Consider the following 13,038-nt stretch of genomic DNA (forward strand, 5'->3'; position numbering starts at 1 on the left):
TGAGTAAACATTTATATTGTTGCAATTAGATTACTTATAATTACACGAAGTATAGTAAGTAATTTCTAAATCAGAAAATATATTTCTGGAAATGGGGAATTTTGGGTGGTTTTGGGGAGTTTTTATCACGAGTTTTAGGGATTTTTAGACTAACCCATCTGGCAATACTGATCGTGTGACTTCTGTGTATAGAGAAATGACATTTGCGTCTTATGGATTCCCGTGAAGGAAGAATTCCCAGGCAATTCCCGTGACTTCGAAGTGAAAAAGGTAATCTGCGGTAAATGGAGGTTGTTTTGCCGTCGGGAAAATGGAAATTAATTGAAATTAGCGGCCGATAAAGGCCGTCTTCTGGGTTTGTTTTTCAGATCCATTTTAGAAGTTGGTGTAATGAAACTACGGTATTTTTGTTATGTCGCTAAGTTTCCTGTTCTTTAATTAATATACAATGTTCTTTGGAGGTTATTTTGTGAGGGAAATCTTGTTTTATTTTAATAAGGAATTTACGAGAAGTTTCAATTGAGATTGGCTAACATATACGGTATGGATTTAGATTGCCTAACCTGTGTTTATATCGTTTGTGGTAATACTTAGCTTATTTTATTCAATTTAATATAATTTAAATGAATATCTTTAATTATGTGACGTTTAGGCATGCCGTTTACCCAAATTAACTCATTTATACTTGCAATTGCGGAGTTTCTTTTTTAAGAAATTGATCAGTCAAAACATTCAATGGAGTTGTGGAAGCTTTTATTAATGTTTGCGAAAATTAACGTTAATAATTATGTGAAGTTTATCGTCATTGTTTATCAAATTTGAAATCAATTCATGAATGATGTTTGGATGTTCAATGTTTACCTAAGTTAACATTCATTCATTTGTGGTAGAGAAGTTGTGGGAGGGTTTATATTTACAAATATTTCGAATTTTAGACATTCTAATATTAAAAAATCACATTTCAAAGAGGAAAAAACACATAGGCACGCCACCTAACCTAAGCTAGGAGCTGTTACCTTGCTTACTTATATGTCAGTATCTACGCCCCCTAGGACCACCCCCCTTATCCTGGCTGGCGGTGTATGTATGATAGCTGCCACCTGTATGTATTATGTCTTACTTAGAATACGGCAGTATAAGGGGGGTCGCTGGTGGCTGTTAGCCACCCCCGTTAGGTAAGTAGCTAAGAACATGGCTTGTAGGTTAGGTTAGGGGGGAAAGTTTAGGTTAGTTGACGTCCATTTTTAATCCATGCGCGAGGAACTGGCCGCTGATATGCAAAGGTTCTGACATCCTAATATTCGAAAAACCAGCTAACCTAATCTAAGAGCTGTTACCTTAAATACTTATCTGCCAGTAGCTATGCCCCTTTAGGATCACCCCCCTTATCCTGGCTGTATCCTTATCATAATACAAGTCTCAACCCTGTGTTTGCTTCATAGCTGGCTTCACTACTGGAATGGCAAAGCTAAATCACGATATTTCGATAATCTCAAAACTATCGTAGTTTTTTTCCTAGGTTACATTGCCCTGTAATACACTATAATAATACCAAACTGGTTTCATGTCATATTTCAAAGTTAAACAACATTTTCCCCATTAAGAGAATCAATTTGACAATAAGAAAGTCCACCCGTGTCCCAACCAACTGCATACAGTCCTATTTGTTTCCTTCAGTGAAGGATATTTGCCAAAATGAATATACATTAATTTAGTGAAGTTTGATGGATGTTACTGTTTTTAGAATGATTTATTGTTAATTTGTTCTCATCATTTATTTATTTCCTTATATCCTTTCCTCACAGGGCCATTTTTCCCTATCGGAGCCCTTGGGCTTATAGCATCTTGCTTTTCCAACTAGGGTTGTAGCTTGGCTAATAATAATAATAATAATGATAATAATGTTTCCCAAAATAATAATTACCTTGCTAATGAAGTTGGAAGGAGGTTATGTTTTACCCCGTACCTATGGGTGTGTGTGTGTTTGTGAACAGCTTCCTAGCCACAATTTTAATCATAGAGCAATGTAACTTACAGGGATTAACTGTTATACAAAACGCTGGAAATTAATAAATTTTTGAAGGTCAAGGTCAATGGTCAAGCAAAATGTCCAATTCATGTAATCAGCCATAAGTTTGGACATCGTTGTCACAGGGACTTCAAACTTGGTTCATATATGAGTGTGTGGAAATCCATGCCAATTAATACATGATAAGGTCAAAGGTCAAGGTCAAGAAATAAGCTTTCGGGGCTGAGGTCTATGCTCTACTGAGTGCCCCTCTATTTCATTTATGAGAAGTTGTGGAAAGTTTATCATTTTACAAAATAGATATTTATTCCAGAACCAGTGTACACAACCCGTCGAAGTGATGGCTAGATATTTAGGTAGATATGCACGCACACGCACCCCCTCTCACCAGGGTATGAATATTCCCTCCCCCCTTACCTAAGAGACAGGGAGAGCTGAGTGGGAGTGACCAAATAAAATAAATATATTTATATATAAATCCAGACACTTTCTCTTTAATATATAGATGAGATAGGGTTGGCAATTCTGAGTAAGGCACCTAGTGATAGGATAGTCTCTCATTATCCTCGTGTGTTCTACTTGAGGAAAGCTACCTTAGAAAAGGTTACATACAAACCATTTTCTATGGTAGCCCATCTCAAGTGGAACACATCAGGCTAACGAGAGACTAACCTAGGTGCCATAATCAGAGTTGCCAACCCTATCACCCAAGTGTCTAGATAAGCTTGTTATTGAGGTTAGGTTAGAGATGTTGTTTTGAATGGTTTGGTATAAAAAGCAATCCTTGCCAAGTTCAGTGGACATTTTTGAATGGTTAAGGCCATATTCACAGATCCATTAGTTATATTATGTTCAAACTTTGGGTCATTTTTCATAAAGAATTGGACAAATTCCTTCTTATATCATGAAAAAAATTCTTTTGATGGAGGAGCTTCTTGCTATATTTACCAACAAGGAATACTTTTTATCATTGCAGGTGATAGATTATAAGCAGTGTGTTTAATATAGCAATGCTTTGCAATAGACAGTTCAATACAGTATAGTGAAAATATTCAGTATAGTTAATAAAAACCAGCTTTTCATTACTCGATTTTGTAACTTTGGTTTAAATCTAAATTATATTGCCGTATTATGAAAATAGGGCAAAGGACAAGCAATTAAAGAATTATCAAAGTTATGTCCTGTCATATGGTTCTCACAACTCTTGAATGTTGGATGTAAACACCATCATTGAACAAGATTTTTGTGAAGGAAGAACTTGAAAATCAGGAAAATTTTTCATTATGATTATAAAAGAACTAAAAAATATTGGTTATATTTCACATAATGGTTTAATATAGGACTGCCATGCATAGATGCATAAGTATTAGGGAGTTATTTTTGCGGATTATTTTCTTCGTACCACCAGTGGCCCTTCAGGTTGGCCAAACGTAAGTCCACTGCACAGGGTTTTCATCAACTAGGGCTATAACGATTGCAAATTCAATATGTTTTTACCGTTTCTACCAAAGAAGGCTCTGCTTTTTATGAAAATAAAAATATTTTACAAAATTAAGAGAATCTTCTGTAAAAGCCTTTAACCCTTTTACCCCCAGGCTATTTGGAACTTTCCAACCCTTAACCCCCAGGGGTTATTTTTTTCAAGCACATTTTGCAGTACTGTATATATTTTTTGAATTGCTCTAACAGCCTTAATTTTTGTCATAGAGAGGTCAGGTTGGTCTCATTCTCTTGGAAAATGCCTGAAGTTTCTCAAAAAATTATGAAAAATATGCAAAAATAATTGTAAATAGCAGTTTTTTGCAAGGACGTACCGGCACATCCATGGGGGTAAAGGGATGTGTTTTGTGAAACGTACCAGTACGTCCTTTGGGGGTAAAAGGGTTAATATCTGTCATTGATAATATTAGGTTGATCCCTGAACATTATAGTGTTTTGTAAATATTTATCTGTTTTACAGAACAAACAGTGGGTATGAGAGGACAATGGAGAAATTTGCGGTTGACCTCGATAAAGTACTTGACGAGTTTGAACTAGATGAAGGTAAGACTGTAAGCAAAATTCATGTCTTTTTTTTTTTTTTCTTTTTTTTTTTTGTGCTCAGTAGTATTTACATTTTATGTGAGACCGTGAGATTTTGTTACATTAGTTCCTTTGCTGCCTGCAACCTCACCATCCTTGTGAGCTAAGGGGGTTTTGGGGGAGTCATCAACAGCCATTGCCTGGCCCTCCCTGGTTCTAGGTAGGGTGGAGAGGGGCTTGGGTGCTCATCATATGTACTGTATATATGAGCAGTCTTTTGGGCATTGCCCTGCTTGCTAGAGCAGTGTGACTGTCCCTTACCTCTGCCATTCATGAGAGGCCTTTAAAAAAGTCCAGTAATTTCCATATAGGGAATGTGCTTCTGTGACATTGATAAGTTCACTGAAAACAGTAAAAGATTTTGAGATTTTTTAATGCATTTCCAGAGCCCCTAGCTGATTTATTTTTTTCGCATTTTACCCTTCATATGTCTCATGATTTTTATCAGATATGTTTTGGACTTTACTTTGTTACAATTTTCACTTACAGTATCTTTGAACAAGTACGTTTGTACATTCTGCAACTCTCGGACTAAAACTCGTTTGTCTCGGTAATAGATATGACAATAATCTCCACTACTTTTTGGAGTCAGAAAAAATATTTTATTCATTTAGAGGTTTTGAATGTTTTGCCAGGAGCTACTTTTGATGAGCCATCGCTCTTAAATGATTTGCATATTTAATATTCTTAAGTACATTAAATGCAACTGTTGATTTGTTAAATCAAAGCTATATTTGTTCTGTCACTAAATACAAACCCTTTTGCTCTTTATTATATTAGGGAATATCGTATACTTTCGGCGAATCTGGAAGACTAGCCATAAGACTTTTAGCGAGGTATGACTGCCCCATCGATAATTAGCAGGGGATAGGGGATAATATCAGCTATCCTGCTCACACATACCTGTGTTGTCTCATCCCTTTTTCTTTTGGCATGGTAGTGATTGGATGTTGTCCCTCTCTACCGCTCAACCTATTTTGACTGGCATTTGACAAATTTATTCTTTTAGTTTTGTTTCATTATTTTTATAGATGTGATTGTTGCCGTTCGGAGTCGGCATGGAGGAAATGAAGGTGACTTTCTCCCCTTCTAAGTTTTTCGTTGAGGGCGAGAAAACTACTACTTTCTTCTTCGCTCTGAACTACCTTTAGAAATGGAAGACTCCCACCCCTTCCCTTCCCTTAGCGAAGAGGCTCTGCCCTCCTCCTGAGTGTGTCACTCTCTGTTGATGCACCTTCAATGTTTTCCGAGAAGACCGCTTGCGGCCGACCCAGAGCTCTACATCGGTCTTGCTCCTTGGCTGACGATGACACACTCCCTTGTTCTGAGTTATCACAGCCAACGGAGGGAATGCAAAATATGTTGCTTGTTCCTGCTATTCACGTGGGACACCTTTCCCGTACGTGGGTTTAGTCCTCCCCGGAGTAATTCCTTCAGTGCCTTCGCCGCCACACACACTCCTTCTGAGATGTCAGCTTGCGGAGGGAGTGCATAAGGCCGAAGCTTATTACTGCACGTCTCAAGGGACACCTTTCCTGTTCATGGGTTAGGTTTTCTCCTGAGTGGTATCTTCTGTGCTGATGACAACACACTCCCTCGTTCTGAGTTAACTCGGCCTGCAGAGGGAATGCGAAATCTGAAACGTGTTCCTACTACTCACGGTTGAGACCTTTCCCATAGACGGTTTCGGTCCACCCCGGAGTAATCCCTTCAGCGCCGATGCCGCAGCACTCCCTCGTTCCGAGATGTCAACCTGCGGAGGGAATGCAAAGGCCATAATCTTGTTCCTACTCCTCTCAGGGGACACTATTCCAGTTTGCGGGGTAGGTCTCCTTCTGATTGGTCTCTTAAGCGCTGACGATGCACCCCCTCATTCCGAGAAGTCTCAGTCGACAAAGGGGGCTGGATAGCGGCGATATTCGACCCTCACTCATCCGATCGGCAGGCTCATCCAGTTCCTGTGGCGGAATCACCTGTAGCTCTCCCCAAACTCCTATGAGAGTTGTTTGACAACATGTGAGCAGACGACGTGTGTTCAAGGGGATTCCAGTAGGATGAGGATCACCGAGAACCAAACACAAGGAGGGCTGACCTCGCCACCTACAATCTTCACTGCGAGAAGACAATACTGTAGATGCGCGCACTATTGGTGCAGCGAACTCTTTTGAGTCCTTTTAGCGAGAACTTCATTACTATTATTATTATTATCATCATCATCATTATTATTTTTACTGTATTATTATTATTATTATTATTATTATTATTATTATTATTACAAGCTAAGCTAAAACCCTAGTTGGAAAAGCAGGATGCTATAAGCCCAAGGACTCCAACAGGGAAAAATAGCCCAGTGAGGAAAGCTAACAAGGAAGTAAATAAACTACAAGAGAAGTAATAAACAATCAAAATAAAATATTTTAAAATCAGTAATAACTTTGTTAGATATTTCTCATATACAGTAAACAATAAACTTAAAAAAAAAATGAGAGGAAGAGAAACATGATAGAATAGCGTGCCAGAGTGTACCCTCAAGGAAGAGAACTCTAATCCAAGACAGTGGAAGACTATGGTTCAGAGGCTATGGCACTACCCAGGACTAGAGAACAAAGGTTTGATTTTGGAGTGTCCTTGTAGAAGAGCTTCTACCCTTACCAAGAGGAAAGTAGCCACTGAACAATTACTTTGCAGTAGTAAACCTCTTGAGCAAAGAAGAATTGTATGGAAATCTTAGTGGCTCAGGTGTATGAGGACAGAGGATAATGTGTAAAGAAAAGGCTACTTGGTTTGTTTAGGGAAAGGGAAAATGAGCCTTAACCAGAGAGATGGATCCAATACAGTACTGTCTGGCCAGTCAAAGGATCCAATACTCTGTAGCATTAGTATCTCAACTTGTGGCGGGTGGCCTGGCCAACCTACTACCTAGGTAGACGATACACGCTAGACTCTTTGTTCAGAGGAAAAGCGAGCGCTACCTCATCAACGCCAGTGCGTGATAACTTGGTAGAGCACAGGTGTGTTCGCGACCTCAGTAGCACATAAGTGTGCACTACTTTGGGTTGCGCTCTTCAGTGACAAGTAGAACTTCAATCTACAATTCTTCCACGACATACAACTAATGGAATTTAGCTGCACACTCTTTAACATTCACACTTAATATCTCACTCCCCACATAGAATGGGCTGTATAGCTCGCACATTCAGATGCGCTAGCCTCTTAATCGACCCACCTCCCCTCATCAGCTCTCGTAAACGTTCATTTCCGACCTCTTCTGCTGTGTCTACTAATTACGCTCATTGTGGATTGACCTATCCTGGACATTGGCAATCAGTTGCCTCCTTGTCGTCTTAGTTTCTAACCTTTTAGGTCACTTGTTTTGATATTTTGTTACCTTACAAGTTTACATCTTCATTTAAATGGTAGACAGGAAATTTGTGAGTGGTGCATGCATTTTCACCATATGCCGTTGAAAGCATTTGATGACCACCATTAACTTGAGCTCAGCTCGTTGACGGTAAGCAAAGAGTGTTTGCCAGGAGGTCATACTCTGGGTGTTGGAAAATGGAGATGTTCTCCATTGGACCTGTGGTGGCTGCACAACAAATGGTTTATACACCTCAAGCTCCTTGATGGACAAGTAGCAGATGGTGGAGGCAGAGGTTAACTAAGGTTATGTCTGGAATGAATGATATGAAGGACTGGCACCTTCTTTCTTTAATCTTCCCCTCTTGTGGGGAACAGCACCTATGCTACTCTGAAAACTTGCCTCCACTGTCTGCAGGTAATAACCATTTCCTTCGTGTAACCTGGTATAGAATATATACTTGTTACATCCCCATATGCCCCTGGTGAGGTGGGAATTGGGTAACATCTATGGTTGGTTCAAAGAATCTTATGACTTCTGAGAACTTTTACGTAGGCAAGTCACATTGCTAGTATCACACAATCACACGGATTGCTCGGGCCGCTAAAGCGTTTTATTGCATGAAGTTTTAGCAAAGGTGTAAGGGTTTTCCCCTTTATGCGTGCGTAACACGATGGGAAACCCTGGGTCAGAAACCAGCCTGTTGGTTAGGACTTCCACCCACTGTAGGGGTGAGTCTTCCCTAATTAGGAGTGAAAAGGTTTGTAATTAGTGACAGAACAAATGACAAATCTAAAGAGATTTGTATTTTACCTTGAGGTATCTCTACAAATTTGGCCCCACTATCCTGCCTGCAATTAGAAGTTACGAGACAACACAGGTGTGTGAGCGGGGTAGCTGGTACTACCCCTATCCCCTGCTAACTAGCAGTGGGGTAGTCATACCTTGCTGATAGTCTCATGGGTAGTCTTCCAGCTTTGCCGAAAGTATGTTCCCTAATAAAAAAGCTCTAGGTTTGTATGATTAGGAAAAATACAAATTACTTTAAATTTGTCATATTGCAAGATTGCAAGAGTTCTCAGAGAACTTCATGATTGGAAAGTCACTTTAGAACAATTTGTAGTATGGGATAAAAGTTGAATGGAAAATTGAACTTGTCCTTAAAGATTGTACAGATTTACAGATGTTGATATTTTTCGGGGATAAATTTACACTGTTGGCCTATTAGTATTGGTGAGGAAAATATCATTCTGATGTTGGTATAGTTGAGATTTCTAGATAATCAAAATTGAAGTGTTCTAAAAAAATGGGTGGTGAAATTGGTAGTAAGGCAAGTTGATGAATTTGTACGAGACTCAAAGAATGGAAGAGGTCAAAGGTACTGAAACCGGGAGCCAACTTTTGAGCCCAAGACAAATGAGCGCTGACAATTAAGGGCAGGGCAATTGAGCTAAGTAACATTTGAGCACCATAAATTCATAATACGGTTATTACAGAGAGATGGATGTTTGATGAAATGATTGTAATTATCGTATTTTGAATTTATAGTGCTTAAATGTTGCTGTGCTTAATTGTCTTGTGCTCAAAAGTCGGTAAACCTGATAAAACATATAGAGATAGAAGCTGCGCAGATGTCATAAGGCATTGTCTAGTGCCCATTGGTCAGCACTCATTTGTCTTGCGCTCAAAAGTCGGTGAACCTGATAAAACATGTAGTGATAGAAGCTGCACAGATTTCATAAGGGATGTTGCTATAAAACCTTTAATACTGTGTGACATGAAATGATCCCTTGTGGCATAGTATCAGATGAAAGTTATTGAAAGTCAACAGTTGTTTATTTATTTGTTAGTATTCAGATTTTTATTTTGTTGTAGTAAAAATTTATCTAATAAACCTTTTTATGTTTCCCCTTTCAGATGAGAGCGAATCTGTTAATCAGTATGAAAAATTACAACTCGAGTTTTGTCCTGATGGAGGTGGTTCCCATCCTTCCTCTGCTAACATGAGGCATAGTATTGGATTGGGTGCTTTTGGGGGCTGGAGTGAACCTCTGCAGCCTCAGCAACAAGCTGTGGAAAATGTAGGTTCCACTGCGCAACCCTGGTGTGGTTCTGCTTTGAGCGATGATGTCCCTCAGCCTCCAGGGACCCGGAGTCCCCCTGACGGGCAAAATGACGACGGTCAGCAGTCGGCTACTTGCTCCCAGCATCTTTCGTCATTGTCATTCCAGCAGCCTGTGTCCTTACAACCACAACCTCAGCTTCCTCCTATGTCCGTTTCTTCAGAAACCTCTGGTGCACGCACCCAACCCGGGTTGTCGCAACAACCTCGTTCTTCCTCAGCGCTCTGGCCTGTGATGTCAACCTCATCCATTAATAGTTTCTCCCGACCAACTGTGCCTGAAAACTCAACTGAGCGTGCGGTAGAGGGCCATAGAATGGATGCGGCTGGGAGCGCCATGCCTTCGCATCCTGCTTTGCCCCCAGATTACATGAATCCCGATCTGCAAGAGCGAGGTGCTACAGGAGAGGTGGGTGTGCCAGACAAACCTGATTCTGGGAGTGGCCTTATGGATAACCCCCAACCCATCAGAGGTCTCGATGTCATTACCTCGAGAAATCTGGATGTCGTTGCATCCAGCAATCCTCCTGAGTCGAGAGTTGTTAGCGGACACGAAGGGAGACACCCAGACATCATTGACGTGTGGCAGAGTGGTTCAGAGGGACATGCACCATCTCCTCCACGACAGGTTACACCTCCTCTGGTACCTGCAAATGGCATTGGTGCTATCCCACGAGAAGTGGTGCCTGAGCCACACCAAGGCAGGGGAGGCGAAGGATCGGGAAATGTAGAACAGCCAGAACATAGATTGTTACCCGACCTGATGTCGATGAATAATGCTGAAGGTATGCAGCATGCCGAGGGACACGCCAGTGGGGGAGAGTATCCAGAGCCAGCTGTGGTGATGGAAAACACCCTGGCAAACTCTAATGCGAATGACCCGGTTATTGTGAAGGAAAGTCAGTCTTATAGTAGAATACCAGAGGTTGTTAATGTTCACCAAACTGCTGAGAACAGCAGTCAAGCGGAGATGATGTCCCGCGCGTTGCGCGGCGATTCCCCAACCCCTCGGATACCCGAAGAGTCGGGTCATGTACCACACGAGGAGGATTCTCAGGAGAGAGACACTGTTGGTGCTTTTCATAATCATTCAAACCCCGTCTGTGATAGTATTGTGAGGTCTGTTGAAATGGGCCGGCCAGATGGCAGCAGTGTTGATGGCCAGGTTTCGTCTCATTCTGCTTTGCCAGATGTCAGTTCTGTCAATCCAGTGCCCATTAGTTTTAGTAAAGATGTCGATGTAGATGATGCTTACCTCGATGCTGAATTGGCCGAGTTGGAGGAAGAGCAGTTCAGATTGCAAGGAGCTTATGGGGGCAGTTTGACTGGATCGGTAGCTAGTATTAAGGATAATGTGGATAACAGCATTGCTCGTTCACAAGACGCGGGAAGGGTTGGTGGGCTAGATTTGATTGATGGAATGAGTGGTTCATACCCTTCACATGATGCTGGTGCCCAGTCCGCCCCGGAAGACGATGCTGTAGCGGTTGAACTGGAATCGAGCAGTGTGATGCCAAAAATGGAAGGAGACAGTGCGGAAGCACCGAGCTCATTACCCGATGCTTCCTCAGCTCTTCAGATGCACGACGGTAGTGCAGAAGGTTTTTCCCAATACGAGGGAACTAGTGTGGAAGAGGTCGTGTGTCATCCACATAACAATGAAATGGGGGCCAGTCAGGCACGAGAAACAGGCCACACAAATGACATTTCTACGGGGGGTGGCCACAGTGTTGAAAATTCCGATGCCTTGCCTGTTAAGGGTAATGATGGTGATGGGGAGGATAATGTTTCTAATGCAAGCACCGGAACGGACACCATGTCCTCCAGCAGTACGTTAACTGACGGGGACTTAGGATCACCTGATAGGAGAGCGCAACCACCTGCTGCTGCTAACAATCAGGATTCTCCAACAAGAGTAATGCCTGGTGAGTACGCTTACTGTATAGTGTAGTCTTTTTCTGTGTGTTTATCCTAAAGGATTTATTACAGAATACAATACTGCACAAGAAATTTGTTTCTGTATTAATATTGTATGTAAATTTATATCCTGTTGCATGCAATGTGATATTAGAATACTGTGGGAAGTGATATTAGAATACTGTAGTGTATATTCTTTTGTGTTCTTTGAAGAGTATATTTTGTTTTGAGATCTAGATGCACATTAAAATATGGTAAATGACTGATTAAGGTAAAGGATGCATATGCTGTAACCTTACCGTTTGCTAGCTTTTGAGAGACGTTAGGTTTTTGTAGAATTATTTTATCTTTGTGCACCGAAGGAAAATAAGAGGTTGTTTTTATCCACTTCAATTTCTTTGGAATTTTTTTACATGTTCATAATATGAGGATAGGAAAATATTACTGTATTTGTAAGGCATTACTATAATATTTCAAATGGACAAAAGTAACCTTTGTTCCATCACTAATGCAAAACCATATGCTCTTTATTCGGGAATATACTTTTGGCAAAGCTGAAAGACTAGCCATAAGACTTTTAGCCAGGTATAACTATCCCACTACTTGTCAGCTGGGAGTTAGAGGGTAGTACTGGCTACCCTATTTACACACCCACACACATATCCTTGTGTTGTCTCGTCACTTTCGCTTTTGGCTCAGTTGAGAGTGGACGTTGTCTCTTTATCGCTGTTCATTGACTGGCCATAAATTAATGTTTTCAGGTGTGATTGGTTTTCATCTAGGCTGGCATGCTGACATATCCTAGAGCAGGACTTCTCCCGGTTAGAGCTGACACCTATGATGCTGACGAAGAAAAGGAGACGACAGAAACAATTGACGCCTCGTCCAGGTGACACCCTTAACCTGTACCAGCAGGGGTGTTTATGAAGACGTACTGTTTGTCTCCAATCGAGTTTGCCACACCCAAACTGCCCACTCCATTGACACAAGCTGACAGTCTTTTTCACTTTTCTCCTCCCAAGGATACGTCTAGTCCACCCATGCAGGAGAACATGAGATCTTCCCTGCTCGCTGATTTCCTGCCACCACCTAGGGAAAAGGAAAGATGCCAAGACGGTGCTGAAGAACCGGTCATCAAGGATGGCGGCTCCAGTTCAGGAGAGAGTTCCGAGTACTTCAGCCTCAGCAGCGACGACGGTAGCTTGAGAGTTCCTCTCAACATCGAGGGATTCATCGAGAGTCAAGACGACAACTAAGACCCACCCTGGGCCCCTATGGGTGAGAGCTCATGGGTGAAGGGTTTGCCATCACGACTTCGAACTGGACGACACTCTCCTGAGGGCAGTTAGTCCTATATTCTCAGCGTTGGAACAGAAGGAGACTGACCGTGCTTTCTGGGAGGTCCTGGCCTGTATGAGGGTGATTACGAGATTGGATGACCTTGCGTCAGCTCCACCAGAGGTTAAAGACACGATTTTGGACCATCTGTATAACACTCAGAAACCCACCAAGACCAGCACAGCTCTG

At 41.4% G+C, this 13,038-nt stretch overlaps 1 protein-coding gene across 4 annotated transcripts in view; it reads left to right on the plus strand.

Moving 5' to 3' along the window:
* LOC137622316 (zinc finger FYVE domain-containing protein 16-like) overlaps nt 1–13,038 on the plus strand; it is a 53,051-nt gene that overhangs the window by 3,448 nt on the left and 36,565 nt on the right. For 3 of the 4 annotated variants that reach the window (XM_068352888.1, XM_068352890.1, XM_068352891.1), the window contains exons 1-3: nt 148–270; nt 3,990–4,072; nt 9,390–11,519. In XM_068352888.1, coding sequence (XP_068208989.1) covers nt 4,015–4,072; nt 9,390–11,519 — 2,188 coding nt within the window. In that variant the 5' untranslated portion in view covers nt 148–270; nt 3,990–4,014. Of the gene's footprint in view, nt 1–147; nt 271–3,989; nt 4,073–9,389; nt 11,520–13,038 lie in introns of those variants that run through there. The other variant, XM_068352889.1, reaches the window with a different exon arrangement.

The sequence above is a fragment of the Palaemon carinicauda genome, chromosome 29 (assembly GCF_036898095.1).
Source record: "Palaemon carinicauda isolate YSFRI2023 chromosome 29, ASM3689809v2, whole genome shotgun sequence".
Lineage (NCBI taxonomy): Eukaryota > Metazoa > Arthropoda > Malacostraca > Decapoda > Palaemonidae > Palaemon > Palaemon carinicauda.